This window comes from Crocuta crocuta, unplaced genomic scaffold (assembly GCF_008692635.1).
Source record: "Crocuta crocuta isolate KB4526 unplaced genomic scaffold, BGI_CrCroc_1.0 scaffold36, whole genome shotgun sequence".
Classification (NCBI taxonomy): Eukaryota; Metazoa; Chordata; class Mammalia; order Carnivora; family Hyaenidae; genus Crocuta; species Crocuta crocuta.
In genome coordinates, this window is record NW_027532203.1 from 18,843,122 (window position 1) to 18,860,283 (window position 17,162).

The 17,162-nt window shown below is 45.7% G+C and overlaps 1 protein-coding gene and 1 long non-coding RNA gene across 3 annotated transcripts in view; one reads left to right on the top strand and one right to left on the bottom strand.

Annotated features, from left to right (window-relative positions):
- LOC144242612 (uncharacterized) overlaps positions 1-14,176 on the top strand; it is a 33,285-nt gene extending 19,109 nt beyond the window's left edge. The window contains exons 2-4 of the long non-coding RNA XR_013338395.1: positions 12,770-12,886; positions 13,419-13,538; positions 14,029-14,176. This is a non-coding gene — a long non-coding RNA (uncharacterized LOC144242612). The remainder of the gene's footprint in view (positions 1-12,769; positions 12,887-13,418; positions 13,539-14,028) is intronic.
- The window catches only part of SLC14A1 (solute carrier family 14 member 1 (Kidd blood group)), a 29,089-nt gene continuing 24,107 nt past the window's right edge, over positions 12,181-17,162 (bottom strand). For both annotated transcript variants that reach the window (XM_077777592.1, XM_077777590.1), the window contains 2 exons: positions 15,639-15,688; positions 12,181-14,163 (listed from right to left, as the gene is read on the bottom strand). In XM_077777592.1, the coding sequence (XP_077633718.1) occupies positions 13,987-14,163; positions 15,639-15,688 (227 nt within the window). In that variant the 3' untranslated portion in view covers positions 12,181-13,986. The remainder of the gene's footprint in view (positions 14,164-15,638; positions 15,689-17,162) is intronic.

Below are 17,162 nucleotides of genomic sequence, written 5' to 3' on the forward strand. Positions count from 1 at the left end.
AAGCTCTGTCTCCCAAGGTCATCAGGGACCTCCCAACTGTCGGGTCTCACAGGCAATCTCTTGGAAGAGCAGCCACCACTAGTGCTACCTTCCAAATCTGTCCTTATGGGGCACCCGGGTGGCTCAGTCGGTTGAGCATCAGACTTAATTTTGGCTCAGGTCATGATCCCAGGGTCATGGGATCAAGCCCAGCATCAGGCTCCACATTGAGAGTAGAACCTGCTTGAAATTCTCTCTCTGTCCTTCTGCCCCCCCCTCCCCACCCCTGTTCTCTAAAGGAAAAAAAGAAAAAGAAAACAAGAAAGAAATCTGTCCTTCCTCTGGGTTCTGTGGCACCCACCGTCCTGGTTTTCTTCCTGTCCCTCTGGCTACTCCTTCACAGCCTTTCTCATGCCCTTCTTCTTCTGTTGCAGCTTGACAGTGGATTTTCTCTAGGGTCCTGTGTTCATCTTCTCACTCCTTATGCTCTCCTGAGTCATTTCATTAACTCATGGTGTGACTTATCATCGGCAGCCCAAGGCACTTTCTAAGCCCCAGACCACTGTGGTCAGCTGCCTCTCCGGAGCCTCTACTCGGATTCCCCTGCTCCAACTTGCTTTTCTTCTGTGTTTCAGTTCACAGAGGTGACTGTCACCACCACTCGACTGTCCAAGATGGTTGTCCTTGACTATGCCCTTGGTCTTATCCCCCACATGAAGTAAAGCACGAAGTTCTAATTCCATTTCCCAAGGTGCTTTAAAATCTCTTACTTCTCTCCCTTCTAGTGCCATTCTGTCCATAACGTCTTACTTGGATTACTCCAAAAACTATTGTAAAAGGCTAAGGTTTGAGAGAGTTTAGCTCAAATGTTTAGAAATGGTTGATTTGTTGTTGGGACTTTTAGGTGAAGAAGATAATTACATTTTCTTTTTTTTTTAATGTTTATTTTTGAGAGAAATTGAGAGAGAGCGTGCAAACTGGGGAGGGGCAGAGAGAGAGGGGGACAGAGGATCTGAAGTGGGTTTCACACTGACAGCAAAGAGCCCAATGCAGGGCTTGAACTTAACAACTGTGAGATTATGAACTGAGCTAAAGTCAGATACTTAACCAACTGAGCCACTCACCTGCCCTGATAATTATACTTTCTATACTAGCTTAAGCAGAAAAAGTAAGCTCAGAGAATAAATAAAGAAGACACACAGGAATCAAGGAATTTATGGGCACCTCAGGGACCAGACTCAGACACTTGGGCCTTCCAGAACACACACACACTCTCCTCTTTGCCTCTTTCTCTCCTACTTCATCTGGTCTTTCTTTTTCTTTTTTTTTAATGTTTTATTTATTTCTAGGAGAGAGAGAGAAACAGCGTGAGCAGGGGAGGGTCAGAGAGAGAGGGAGTGACAGACTCTGAAACAGGCTCCAGGCTGTGAGCTGGCAGTCAGCACAGAGCCCGACGCGGGGCTTGAACCCATGAACCGGTAGATCATGACCTAAGCGAAAGTTGGACGCTTAACCAACTAAGCCACCCAGGCGCCCCATTCATCTGGTCTTTCTGCACAGAGGGGAACATGGCTACTGACAGCCTTGTACTCATATTCTACCCTTGGACTCACATTTTCTTGTGTCACCAAGAAAGGACTTCTACCAGCTCCAGCCAGAAGAATTGAAATTGGCAGCTGTTGTCATTGTCATATGACCTTCCTGAATCAATCACTGTGGTGAAGTGCAGTGATTGTTCTAACCTGGCTCATGGGCCTCCCTCGGCAGTCAGAGTTTCAAGGTCTGTGACCGGAAGTGTCAGGGGTGGGAGGTGGGTGCAGACTGAACAAAGACAACAGTTACTTTGTTGCCCAGCGCACACACCCTCTTCTTCCCATATAACATTAAAAAATGTTCCTCCTTAAGATAATACCACATTGCTCATACCTCCCCCTGGGAGACAACCAGAAGTCTATTGAATACCCTTCCCCCTCAAGGCTGGATGTGCTCTGTATGACCCCGTGAAAAGATAAATGTGCCACCCTCAACACACCCTATAGATAATCTTTTTGGGGGAGGGACAGAATAACAATAAAAGCTTCCATTTAAAAAGGGGGAAAGGGAACAGGAGATGACAGCCACTGGCCCAGAGGATGCATGTCCTGTTGGTCAGGAACAATGAGTAAGCAGGCAGACATGTTTGCTGACTCACTACCCCAGCTGAGCCAACGGGTGAGTACTCCGTTGGCCACTGGCTTTCCCGTGCTCTGCTTGCCGGAGCCTCCATCTGGGGTTCACCTTTGCCACACCGGAGGTGCACTGGACCAGATTTTGTTGCTGGGGCTGGGCCTTGAGGCCCACTCCCTCCTGGCATGGGCTTTGGGGCCTGGGTTTACCTTGGGGTTGATAGAACTGTGAGCTCCTGAGTATCCAGCCTAGAGTATCTCTGTCAATAAAGTTTAAGAAAACTCTCCTTGATCACATCTGGGGGAGCTTTATTGACTGTTGAGTCATGATCTTTGAATCTGGACCCAGCCTTGCAGTTCTGCCACTTAGCCCACCCCCACCCCCAGTGTCCTGGCTGGGATCCAAGNGAGCAAGAGCACAAAAAGAGGGCTTTGGTTGACCCCACCTCAGTCCTGTCCTGTACAACAGGGTCTCCTGCCTGCACATGGACAACTCAGGGGACATGGCTGAGCTCCGGTCACCTCCATTCTATCAGCTGTCTCTTAGTAGCGCTGTGGGCCCAGAGGTGTGTGACATGAAAGCACAGGGTCCTCTTGGAAAAGTGACTCAGGGAGGGGGCCCTCATGGACCTAGGAAGCAGGCTCTGGCCATTTGGGCAAGATATTCTATGATCGTGGGTGCTTGAAGCAATGTCTAGAAGGGGGTCCCAGGCTCCTGGTGTCCCATGGGCTTTTCATCCTGTAGGGAAGGGCATGGCCAGAAGGAAGTCAGATTAGGACATTTTAAAGCATGGAGGGTCAGGACAGGGCCCTCACTGCCCAGCTTGAAAGCATGTCCTTCTTCTGTCTCCAGGCTGCTCCCCAGTAAGTGACACTTAATCGTGGCCAGGAATTGCTAATCTCTTTTGGAAAGGAGTGAATTTATAATAGAATGTGTTTGGAAAGGGCCTGGGGATAAGACTCCCTCCTCTCCTCCCCCCCATTCTCCCAGGTTGCTGCTTTCTAGTCAGGACACTAATTTTAGTGTAGGGACAGAACTCAGCTGAGAACAGGACCTCCGGGCTGGTCCTACACCTAAGACTTCTGAGGGGGTGTGGTGAGTCAGGTTATGAGACAGTGACAAGAAATTGGCAACTGCTGCCGAAAGTGTCGGAACCTCTCTCCCTGCATCCTGCCTCCGAGTCTCCCTCTGGTCCCCCCATAAGCAGAAGCTGACCGGCCAAGGAGAAACTGCAAGGCGGTAGCTGAATAACTTGCACAGGCTGAGCGCAACATTATTCAACCACCAGGCATGTGCTGCATTTGCTGAAGGCAGGAGGAGTCAACATGCTCGTGCATCCTGCGTTAACACGAGCCAGGAACATAGCCAAAGCCCTCCCACAGCCTGGTGTTTTCTGCCATATCTTTCCCAAAGCGTTAGTCGTGGGGATGTAGAGTTTGGGTCATAATATCAGTTAGTAGTTTAACCCCATGTAGCAAGGACTATCAGATTCCCAACCTGGGATGGGGGGAGGACAGGGGTGTCCTCCCTTGGCTCCCCATGCTGTCTTGGCTCAGCCCTTTCCATCAGCTACGTGTGTCACTTGAATATTCCATTATCAGGGGTGTGTGTGTGTGTTTTTTTGTTGTTGTTTTTTTTACGTTTTTATTTTTGAGAGAGAGAAAGAAACAGAGCATAAGCAGGAGAGGGACAGAGAGAGAGAGGGAGACACAGAATCTGAAGCAGGCTCCAGGCTCTGAGCTGTCAGCACAGAGCCCAATGTGGGGCTTGAACCCATCAACCGTGAGATCATGACTTCAGCTGAAGTCAGAGGCTCAACCAGCTGAGCCACATAGGTGCCCCAGGTTGTTGGTAACAACAACTGAAACTGATTCTAACTCATCTAAGTACCAGTTTATTGGAAAGACATGGGGCTAGTTAACTATATGAAAGTTAATAGTGACCTGGCCTTTGGTGGGGTGAGGGGGCGAGTGCTCCAGTGCTCGGGGAAGAAGCTAAGACGGCATGGAGATTGCTTGGCCTTTCTCCACAGCTGGGTCAGACCCAGCTCCAATTTCCTTCTACCCTGGATGTCCGCTCAGATGTCAAATTCCTACAGGGTGGAATCTGATTGGCCCAGTTTGGGTCAGGTGGTTGTCCTTTGGGCCAATCCCTCTGACCAGGGGATTGGAGTCCTATGATTGGCCAAGTCGGAGCCCCTTGACACCCAGGTACCTGCGTGAAGGCTGTTGAGGTTGGCTGCCCCAAGAGAACCTGGTGAATGCGAAGGAGCAGATCTCTTAAGGGAAGGGAGGTGCTGTTACCAAAAGAAGGTAGGAAGTATGCTGGGAAGATAAAAGCAACAAATGGCCATCAGGGCAGGCAAACTGGGATTTTAAGATTCTGGGAAAAGGAAGTAACCCTATTCTAAATAACATGGAGGAGGGAAGCGCACAGCCTGCCCGGCGGCACAGGCACGCACCTGACCCGGCTCCTTGGTCCTTGCCGGCTGCCTTCTCTGTTCACTTCCATGTGCTTAGCACGGAATGTGTTTTAATCACGCGTTGTCCTCGGCTTCCTCTTGTATACTCCTCTTCCTCTCCCTGCCCTCCCCACCTCCCTTTCCTTTCCTTTGCGTGACAGCTCCCCTAGAGCCAGGTGACTGCCTTCCTTGGATTCGTCCACCAAAATTAGTCTTTCTAGAATCCCTTTCCTATCCGATTTGTTCTTGCTGACTATTAGGTGGGAAGAATCCCGATAAATGAACTACACTAGGTTTTTAATGTCTGAGATCTTAATGACTTGCAGCTGTCACAACATAATGCTCGTTTACTGAGAATTGGAGGGAGAAATTTTAGATTGCATGGGCGCCTGCTGGCAAGCCATCCTAGGGCCGTGGTACCTCTGAGATCACGCAGGTGTTGCCCTGATCTGGTCCAGGTGTGACTGCGCCGATTCTGATGCCAAGTGCATGCATTCCCTTCATGTACCTAACACTGAGTCCTGCGTCGGTAGATCCCACCTTGTAGCCTGGAAAGAAATACTGCTTTACATTAAATTACAAGGGGTATTAAGCACACAAAGTCTGTCTGCACGGATCATTTGGCCAAATATACACGGGGGTGACATTCAGAAACTTTAGCTGCTCTGGCAAGGGTACTGACCAATCAGATCCAGGATGCTGAGGAAGGGGGCTCCCCATGCCTGGGGCTGTGACAGGCAGTGAGGGGCAGGGCTGCGGGTGACAGGACACTTTCCATGAGGAATGTGAAGGTCTGAGGCAGGACAAGCGGTGCACGCGTGGACATTGTAGGAGGCCCCCAGAAGAAAGAAAGAGAAGCAAAGCTGTCCTCACACAATGAGTGGAGGGATGTGGGGCAGGGCCTGGGGACTAACAATGTTATCCTTCTTTTGGCTTGTTTGTGTCTATGAAAAATCTGACTAGTCATTTCTAAGTCTTCCCTATGGGTGAAAAGAACTAATCACATGGCAGGCCATGAGGGTGGCTAAGATGAACTCTGCACTGTGGCCTTGGCAGTGAGACAGGTGGGAGTAAGGTGGGAGATGGTGGCTGCAAAGGACTGACTCAACATAGGTAACCTTTGGTCATTTAAAGTTAATAGATTCTCTGCCACAGGCACTTCCTTCTGGCACTGACCACCTTCTTTGTACACTGGCCTGTGAATTTCAGGGCCCACCAAGACATGGCTCCTTACTGCGAGCATCATTTCTTTGGATGCTAGCAGTGGTTCTAGAAAGGGTGGTAGTCAGGAGACCCAGGAGGAACTCAAAAGAGCTTCCAAAGCTGAGTCCCGATGACCCAGGGAGAAAATGTGTCAGAACAACACAGAGTCACACCTCCTCCAGGAAGGCATCCAGCTTCTGTTGGTCTCTGGGATTTCTGAACTTGCAGTTGCTTTTATGTAGGTGAGCACATTAGAATCATCTGGAGAGCCTTTAAAGATTCAGGATGGGATGGGACAATTTTGTTTTTTCAAGGATCTTTATAATTTTGATAAATGCACTTGGTTGACAAACATCGCGGAACATTTATAAGAGTGCTTGGGAATCGAACTTGCAGAATGGAGCCATTGGAAGAAATCTAACTCTCAAACTGACTTTGTTTGGATAGCACAGTGTTTAAAAATATCTGAGGGGCTCCTGGGTGACTCAGTCAGTTAAACATCTGACTCTTGATCTTAGTTCAGGTCTTGATCTCAGGGTCCTGAGTTCAAGCCTGGGTTGGGCTCTGCCCTGGGTGTGAAGCCTACTTAAAAAATATCTGAAATGGGAATGCTTTGGTGGGGGTGGTATGGGGCATGCAATCTTCAATTATCCACAGTCCCCACTGTTCCCTATTGCTTCATAACCAGATGTTTCACTTTGTTTCACTGCTTGTGACTCGTGTGTTCTTCACATGGACACACTGGGGGGCAGCCTGCTTATCCCAGTGGTGCTGCCCCAGCTCTGAGTGTTTCTGAGGCTGCTTTTCAGGTTCTGCCTTCAGGATAACTTTATTCCACACACAAGAAAGTCAGTCTTCTCCCTCTGGAGCCATGCTAGGATTTTTTTTTTTTTTAATTATATCCTTGGGGCCCCTGGGTGGCTCAATCAACTGAGCATCTGGCTCTTGGTTTTGGTTCAGGTCATGATCTCCCGGTTTGTGAGTTTGAGCCCTGTGTTGGGCTCTGTGCTGGCAGCGTGGAGCCTACTTGGAATTCTTTCTCCCTTTCTCTGAGCCCCTCCCCTGCTCGCTCTCTCTCTCTCTCTCTCTCTCTCTCTTTCTCTCTCTCTCTTCCCCTCTCCCTCCCTCCCTCTCTCCTTCCCTCTACCTCTCTCTCTCTCTCTCTCAAAAATAAACATTTAAAAAAATAACATCCTCAATGTGCAGAAAGTCTTCCTGCAAAGATGTAAAATTTTACCTGAAATTGACACCCCAGAATTCGCAAACTCTCTCTCCACATGTAATAAAGGAAAGGCTTCTTACCCATTCATTCAGGGAATAATGGTTCTCTAGAAGTTTGAGTTCCAACAGCTCTGTGCCATCTGAGTTGCCATGGAGACCTTGTAGCCCGTTAAGAGCCCAGGAGTGGGGCTTGTCTAACCGAGCACTGTCCCATAGACGGATAATATGAGCCACAAATCCAAGTCATCTACATGATTTAAAATTTTCTTGTAACCACATTACAAATTTTTTAAAGGTGAAATTAATAATACCTTTTATTTAACCCAATGTATACAAAGTATTGTCATCTCAATATTTAATAAATATACAAAATGATTGAGATATTTTACTTTTTTTTGATCTTCTATGTTTGAAATCCAATATGTACTTTTGAACACACCTCAGTTTGGGCTGGCCTCATTTCAAGTGCTGCGTGTGGCTACTCACTCCCACCAATACCCTCTGGTTGTGAGGCCAACATGGGGTCTCAGAACGTAGAAAGGCCTCCTTGTTGGATTAGCCATGCCTATGACCTGCCTGTATGTGCTCTTGTTGCCCCAAGATGTGCTTGCTCTGGGGTCACTGACTCATGCCTGAGTTGCCATTGTTTCTCGTGGTTGGAGAGACTTAACTCTAGCCAGATTTCCTGACACTGTGCCAACTTTCCCCTGTGCTTCGTTTCTTCCCCTTCAAGTCCTTGCATGTCACTGACTGTGATATAATTCAAAGCTTCTAAAGGCTAGGATCCAATGGACCCAACCCAAACAGGAAACTGGCTTTCTCATTGTTTATTTGGAGCCATAAAGCAGAAAATGTCAGACACTTGTTTTCAATGCTTCATTGAGCTGGAACTGAGTTGAAACTCAACTATTTCCAGTGAGGCCTTTTGATATGGAATGATTTAGAGACTTCAACTGTTAGATCGAGAGGGCTAATTAAAACATGAATTGACCCTAAACTTTCCTTGCTCTGATCGTTATCACTATCTGCCTCACCTTTTGCTTAGAATCTTGTTAGTCAGAGGCTGCAAGATTCTTGTTAGTCAGAAGCTGGGGTATCCTGAAATACTCTGGGGACATTCCAGCAGGTATTCCACAAAGTGTCTCTGTGTAAAAGGTCTTGGTTTAGGTCTCTGTCCCAACCCCCTTTGTAAATCCCACAATAGTCTTGTCTGTCACCACATAGCTCTCTTCAGTGTGGTGTGGGCACAAAGGTACTGTATACTGTACGGTACTGTATACTATGTACAGCCGTGGCAGACATGTTTGTCTGCTCACCCAGTAGTCATTCCTCCTGCTCTCCCTGCAATATAGCAGAGCTCACCTGCTACAGTAGGGACTGACCATGCCAGGTGCATGCTTTCCCAGACTCCTTTGCAGCCAGGAATGACAATATGACCCTTTTATGCCAAAAAGACACAAGTGAAAGTATTTTGGGAGAGCTTCTGGGTAAGATTTTCCACCCTGATAAAGAGACAGAGACATGAAAGAATGCAACTCTTGCAACTCTGGTTGCCTTCTACTTCCTGATGTGGTTGTGATGTTTGTAACAAGGCAGCTGTTTTGCGACCATAAGGCAACAAGCCTGGGGATGAAAATGAAGTCTTCTGAGGATACTGAGAATGAGGAGGAAGATAGAAAGAGACTGCATCTTGATGACATCATTGAGCAGCTGCACCAAACTTTGAACAGAACTTTCTACTTTTAGGAACGAAACTACTGTTGTTTAAAGTACTTTTAGACAGGCATTCTATTACTTGCTGCCAAAAGTTTGCTAAGTGGTATGGATGCCTGGCATTTAATGATATAGTCTTGTCTTCTGTTTCTTAGAAGGAAGAAGTCACTGAAATACTCTCCCTTCAATTTTGTTGCCCAGCTGCCTCTTAGTCGTCCTCATCACCATGCTCCTCTCTTTCCTCATTTACTTGTCACTTCACCTCATAAAGTTCTTGTGAGGGCAGAAGCTGTGACTGTCTGGTTCACTATGGAAGCCCAGTTCCATTATGTAATAGTCATTCAACAAATATTTGCCAATGAATGAGACAATGGGGGCTATCAAGAAGGTAAAATCCCTAGAATTTGGCTATTGCCTAGAGGTGAGGGAATGAAGCTAAGGATGATCACTGCTTCTGGATAGTATGTTTGGCAAGAGGGTGCTGCCTTTCCCCATAAGTCAGCACAGGGTGGAGAGCAGTCATTGAAGAAGATGAGTTTTGCCCTGAATGTGTTGAAATGGATACTTTTGAGACAGTTCCCATAGACAGTTGAACACGGTGTCTGGACTGAAGCTCTAGAAAGATGGGATTGAACAGGAAGATACATAACATGAGAGAAGAAGTGATTCTTGTGTGCTGCCATCTCATCCTGTGGCACTGCCATCTACTTTCCTATGCAAGTGAGACTTCTGGAAGCCTTCTTTGACACCTCCCTCTCCCTCACTTTCCACATGAATCCATCACCATGATTCCACTTCTTATCTCTCAACCCTATAAACTTCTCTCCACCCCCTGCTACCACCAGAGTCTAAGCCAAACCACCTCTCTCCCACACCACTGTAGTGGCCTACTTGGTTTCCCAAGTCCACTCTAAGCCCTTTCACTCACTGTAGTCCAGCCATGTAAGTCTTCTCTTATTTATTTATTTATTTATTTATTTATTTACTTACTTACTTACTTACTTACTTAGAGACAGAGACAGCATGAGCAGGGCAAGGGGAGACAGAAGGAGAGAGAGAATCCCAAGCAGTTTCCATGCTGCTAGTGCAGAGCCAGATGTGGGGCTCAAGCTCACGAAACTATGAGATCATGACCTGAGCCAAAACTAAGTTGGATGCTTAAGTGATGAAGCCACCCAGGTGCCTCTTCTCTCCTTGAAAGCACCAATCTCACTGTCTCAAGGCCTTTATCCATGAGCTTCCATCTGATCCCTCCATCTTCCACCTTCCTCCACCTGCCCATTTCTGGTCAATTCTAGGTCTTGGCCTAACGCTCACATCCTCAGGAAAGCCTTTCCTTACTACCCCTCACCCCACCTTTGTAGCCTCAGAAATTTAAGTTTGTTGGAACACCATGGGATGATTTGGCTTTTGGTGACATGTATGAGCAAAAACCCACAACCCAACCAACCAGACAACAAAAAACAACTTAAAAAACCCTATTATCAAAATTAAATTATTAATTAAAATGAGAAATGTAACTATGAAGGGTCAGAAATTCACGAGTATGGACAAGGGCATTGTTTCCCCTAGAATGCAAATCTATACAGGAAGCAAAGTAGCTTGTGAGTATGGGCTCACACAAGGGGCATTAGCTGTCTAGTCTAAATGATTACATTCGCTAAGCCATGATTCCCCAGTATGCCTATTTCTACCACAGGGGTCTCCCTAGACACCTGTTCCTAGGCCACCCCTTCCAGTGCTGAAGACCCCCTGCCTGTGTCTGCCTTCAGCTCCTAAGTGTCAGTGGTTGACCTGGTCCCCATCAGATGTAAGGTTGCTTTAGCTGTGTTAACACCTATCTGGTTAACACTTAGTAAGGTTAAGGTCAGACCTGGGAGCAGTCATTTAGACGATATCACATATGTCTGCTTTGATCTACTACATGTGTTTTATAGTTCTATTTTAAGACCTGTGAAAATAGACTATTATAGGACTTAAATTTACTTCTTTAAAAGTCTGTTATTTACTATATTTGTTGAAATTCTTTCAGGATCTATATTGCTGATTGTTTTAGCAAATGACACTTTGTAGCCTTGAAATTAGAAGCCTTCTAATGTTGGGGGGAGGTGTGTCAAAGCATTTTTAAGAAGGAGATTTTAGGGATGATTAGGAGATTTCTATGCAGTGTGGAGCCTGTTTTGGATTCCCACTGTTTCCCATGTGCATTCTCTCTCTGCCTCTCAATATAAAACTGAAAAAAAAAAAGTACTCCTTAGAAGGAGGTTGTTAGATAAAAGGAAGGCTGAAAACATGCATATGCATAAAACATTTTGCTATATTTAACAACCTCAAAAATAATCCTGCAAGGTTGTCTGTAAGAGACCCCCTTGGAAATTCCTGATCTCAAACTTAACCTCCTATCTCAATATATTCCATGCTAATCACATGTTATAGGTAACTGTATGGCATTTGGAGTCTTTAGTTGAAAAGCCTTAAAACCTTCTCTCTGTTTTCTACCAAAGACCAAAGGGGGCATTTAATGACCAGATCACTCTTGCAAATTTATTTTCTTCAAACAATAGGTAGAAGAGGTTTTGTTTTGATAGAAGGCATTACAATGGGGCTAATCTGCTGTGGCCTTCTTTTATTTCTTGTTTGGGCTGCCTTTGAAAGTTGGAGTGAATTTCCATTCTTATGTTTTCTTTCAAACACGCTAACTTATGTGGATGAAGGGAGGTGGGAGACAGGTCTCTGACGGAAGGATTCAGAGACAAGCACCGCTTAACCTTCAGGGGCATTGTTCTGAGAAGGCTCCTCACAGAATGCTGCCCCCTGATGGGTGCTCAGGCTCAGTCCTGGTGGGGTACCCAGCGCCTGGACAGGATGCCTGGAGCTGCCTGGTGGGCTTTCATCTCAAAGTCTTAGGGGCATGTCCTGAACATCCATGACTGTCCTTAGGAATCCAGTCTCACCCCTGAGTTGGGGGAACAATGTGTAGTTGAAAGGCGACCCACAGGGATGGGTCCATATGTCTGAGTTGAATGGGGTTTGCTCAGCTACGCATCTGGTGCTATTACCAAGAAGAAGAAAGAATCAGGAGACTAGCACATCAAAACATAAGCAGATATAAGCAATAAACACTTATGCATGTGATTGTTTTTTAAATATTATTGTCAGTGCTCTCTTTGGCAACACATATACTAAATATGATGATCAAATTGGTTTCCATACAACACCCAGTGCTCATCCCAACAAGTGCCCTCCTCCATGCCCATCACCTCCCTTCCCCTCACCCCTACCCACCCTCAGTTTGTTCTCAGTATTTAAGAGCCTTTTATAGTTTGCCTCCCTCCACCTTTTCTCCCCCTTCCCCTCTCTCATGGTCTTCTGTTAAACATACACACACAATAGCTATAAAATGTATATATGACTTTTAAACAAAGTTTGCACAAAACTGAGCTGTGAGTATAATTTTATTCATATTCTTACTTAGAAATTTTTAAACAATAGGAAAAGAATACAAGTGATCCCTAAGGAAACTAATAAAATACTTCATTTCAGGATAACACTTAGTAATAAAAATAGCTTGAAAAAATTAATACCATTTAAATTAGGCAATGTACAAGGCTTTAGAATGTTCCTGTTTACATGCCTGTGTGAGTACACCAGAAGGTATATGGGTAGCACTCCAGAGGTCCTTGTGAAGATGGGCCTGGAGGCATGTCAGAGGCTCTGGATCACTCAACCACAGCCTAGGCTCTTCTCTCCTGGTTCTCTTTGGTTCTGCTTTCTTTTTTGTGTCCTCCTCTTCCCCTCCCCCACCAAGTCTTTTTTCACAAATTCTCTAACAAGGGAGATTTCCGTTCACATGGTGAAAATTTAGTTTTTCCACTTGACTCTACGACAGTTGCATCTTCAGGGTTTCAAAAGGCTTTGGTCACAGGATTGTTAAATTGGAACAATGTTTTCCTGAGAAAAGGAAGAAGGGGACTTCTCCCTGAAGTATTTGTAGGTTGACTTCCCTTCTTTTCTTTTTTCCTGCAGCAACCTGCACATTTTGCACTGAACCCTGCAAACCCAAAGGGGGAAATACCCTTAGGATTCCATGGTTTCTCTTTTCGAATCCTCCAAAACATGGAATCGGTACAGATTCATCAGAAGGTAGGGAGTGGTACTTTCCATGGCATCCTCAGTATGTTCAGTTATTGGATGTTTACAGGACTGATAACTTTAAAATTAAAACAAAGAAAAACAGGAGAACACTTTACCTGTATGTCTTTTCAGGTTTCTGAGAATATTGTGAATGCGCAGAAAATAATGACTTTTTTCATGAAAAAAAATTTCCTTTAAAAAAATTCAGCACTTCCAAGCAGAAACAAGCTGACCTTAATTTTTAGGCTTTAAAACACATAAAACATCCCAAGTGGATTGGAACCCTTGGATGCTGATAACTTGGTTCTTCACGTTTCTGGCATTTACAAAATCAACACACGGATTAAAGTGAAAATAGCTATGTCGAATACTTCATAAAAAATGTAACTTTTCTTTAATATCTAGGAACTAGTTAAGCCAGAAAAAACAAATACATAAGAAAAAGATGATAAAGTTTATCTAAAAAATCCTTTGCCATGTCTAAGAAAAATAACATTCGAGAATAGTTTTGACTGATAAAATCCCTTTCTCTCTCCTACAGCTGTGTCATCCTGGAAGAACCAACCATCTTTCGTAAGAGAATGCCACCCACATAGGGCAGGCTACAGGCCATTCTGCTGAGGGGCTGGGGCATGAGCTGTGAGCAGCACCGATGTCACGGGTAACTTGTATCGATTCTTATCTGAGAATTCTGGGTCGACTTTGATGTTGTGACCATGAATTGCATTCACTGAAGGCTTAGTTATAGAGCTTAATTTTTAATACTGTTAACATCACGTAGCTTAACCAAACACCAAGAATATTGATAAATGTCAATCATTAGCTCCGGGCTCACGTCTTCATTCTGTTGGAGCATCTGACCTTATGACTATATTGGTCTTAGCACCAATGCCTCACCAGGGCACACCATCTGGACGCGTCTCTCACACATTTGGGGATGTTCCTGGAGTCTAAAAGAAAGCTACAAAATGAGCCTAAGAGTAGATCGCCAATGGGTTAGTACGAAAGTCATTACCAGTGAAAAACAGCAGGTTGCCGAGACCCTGGGAGTCACCTGGGGCAGTCAGTCAGCTACCCCTTCTGACCATGGCTGTGGGTGGGGGATGCTCTCACAAAGGGCTTTCAACCATCCTTTTTTTCTTGGCTTGTAGGTAGAAGATGCGGTTTTCTTCAGGATAGGTGACTTTACTGAGGGGCATCCTGTAGATGTTGGCATTTTTCGTGGTCACCAAGAGGAACAGTAGCGTGGCCAAACAGAAGGGCCAGGTACAAGCTGGCAATCCCGCCTGAAGAGGAAGAGACAAGCCACATGCTCCTCTGAGATTCTGTCACAAAGCACCACCCTTCATCCTATTCTCATTCTGCCCAGGGGGATGCATCCCCGGAGCACTGACCCAGGCTCCGCTCATGCCTGAGATGGAATCCAAGATCCCGGGACATTTAGCAGGTGAAATGCCACCATCTGCATCTTAGGTGGTCAGTTGCATGTCCACTTTGTCCATCTTTCCCTTCCTCTTTTACAGTCAGGCTTCCTATGCCACAGGGCACCCAGAGATGTCACTTAGCAAGCCACCAGTGGCTCCTGACCCTCATCACACCCACAGGGCCCTCTTTGATGAGTTCAGCCTGTGGTGCCATCTCTCTTCCTGATTTCCACCCACACTAGTGTTGGACTCTACTGCCTTTCTTTCCTTTTGTTCCCGTTCCCAAATGGATTCTAAGCTCCTTGAGGGGAGGTCCTTCCTCTGGGCTGTTCTTGGCAACTCATGCAGTTCTGAAAGAGAAGGTCAAGGGCAGGACAGTGCCCAAAAGGAATAAGAAAGAGTGGCAGGAGGCACTAAATGGGAGATGATTTTGGCTATTAGATAGTTCAGCTCGGGGGGGATGGGGGGGGAGGGGCACCTAGGTGGCTCAGTTGGTTAAGTGACCGGCTCAGGTCATGAGCTCATGAGTTTGGGCCCTGTGTCAGGCTCCATGCTGACAGCTCATTGGATTCCATGTTTCCCTCTTTCTCTGCCCCTCCCCCACTCATACTCTCTCCCTCTCTCAAAAATAAATATCAAAAAAAGAAATTAAATACTTCAGCTAGGATGTGGGTCTGAATAAGTCTTACTGATGACTGATGGAGATTTAAAAAAGGACAAGGTGTTGGGTGCTGGGGTGGATCAGTTAAGCATCCAAGTCTTGATTTCAGCTCAGGTCATGATTTCAGGGTCATGGGATTGAGCCCCGAGGTGAGATTCCCTCTCCCTCTCTCTCTGCCCCTCCCCTGCTCTCCTCTCAAGTGCACTCTCTCTAAAATAAAATTTTATAAAAGGGTATGAAAAACTAATGGTGTGACTGAAAGCAAAAACAAAACTATCTGGGTTGTTAGCCAATTATCCTTTTTCTCTCTTTCCTGATTTCTCAACCAGGACATGGTCTTGGCTTTCTGTTCAAGTAGAAGATATTCTAAGGTCAATTCCCTGATGCTCAGAGTTAGACTATGAAGTTGATAAATACGTTATACAACCTAAGTTTCACTTCTTTAGATTAGCAATCTAATATTTTTAGCAAACCCAGTGACTGCAGTTTGGACTATAAGTCACGGTGATGGTACGAGGTGAGTGGGGACAGGCAGGTCCAGGAGATGAGAAAGTAGTGGCGATCCCAGCCATGGATCCTGCATGGGACACCCCCCAGGGGGCCCTCAGGAGGGTTTCCATATCAACAAAAACTGATCAACTATGCTGACGATAATGCAAGATTAAAACGGACTCACCACAGCCATCATGTGCGACAGGCTGACTCCAAGGTAGGCAGTGAATAGGGCTACAAACAAAGGGGAACAATATTTAGTAGTTGCACTTTGCATTACAGGAAAGACTGCCTTCTGGTATAAACATCCATGTTTTCCCAGCCAGCTGAGTACCCTTGTTATAAGTATGAGCTTAGAGTTGGCAGCTCTACCACTTAGGAGCTTGGTGGCCTCCATTCTAAGCATTCACTTCCTCACCTGCACAATAGAGGGAATAGGGTTGGTGTGAACATGAAAGCAGGTAGTACTCGTGGTTAGCACGCAGGACGAAGTACTCAATAGGGGCACCTGTGTTGGCTCAGGTCATGATCTCACAGTCCATGGATTTGAGCTCTGCATCAGGCTCTTGTGACAGCTCAGAGCCTGGAGCCTGCTTCAGATTCTATGTCTCCCTCTCTCTGCCCCTCCCCTGCTTGCGCTCTCTCTCTCTCAAAAATAAAAAAATTTTTTAAAAGTACTCAATAAAGGTAGCTTTTCTGTGGTTCCTATTTTGTTCCTGTTATTGCTGAACCTTAAGGAAAAGGCTTTCTATGGCAAATAAACTTTCCTGTTTCTTTATCTGAGTGTGGTTGAACTAAAATGAAAAGTATGACTGCTTCTTGAGATAGCGTGGTTTCAGTACAATCACAGGATTTTCATATTGGTTAGAATTCACAGAAAAAATTGGTATAAAAAAGACAGTAACTCAGAAATCAGTAGAAACAGAACACAAATGTGCGATTTCTCCCCATAACATTTTCCCAAATACCATTAAAGTTGGCATACAGGCCAATGAACATGCTGTGTTTTTATTTACTCTGAGTGAGCACGAATCTTAAAGTAGGTAGTTGGAGTATATGTGTGACCTTCAAGTAAAACAAAACAAAGATCTCAAGTAGCTAATCATCAGTTGAAGAGGGGGCTCAAGATGGCTCAGGGAAGCCCTCCGATTTCACCAAGGCAGGCTGCAGAACGACCTCCATAACCTGGCCGCACAGCCACCTGGGCCCCACCACTCACTGTTAGGTCACCCACCCACCATCTACTGCTTGAAAGCAGTGAGTAATCACACAGCCACCGTGGGGGTGTGGCAGGAAATGGGGGAGGGACTCCGTCGCTCATTTCTTTACCACACACTTCCATCCTTTTATCAATCTTTGGTCTTTTTATCCTGGTATTTTTGTTCAAGAGTGTGCCTACTTCTTGCAACATCTGAACCATCTCCTGCTAGTGGGAAAGGCATGTCTCGGAAAGACAAGCTTCAAACCCCAGCTCTGCCATTTTATTGTACAACAAATCCCTGAACTTCGGAATCTGGTTTTATCATCTGTAAAAGGACAATTTAAAGATGCTCCTTTATGGGGAGGAGATGAGTCTCACATGCAATCCTGTATTTCCTCAAACAGCAGCTGTCAAACCCGTCCCGTCCGAGATACTGCTCAGAGCATTGTGTGTGTACGCAGTCCACCATTGTAACAGGGCTGTAGATACCTCGGATTGATTAATCTG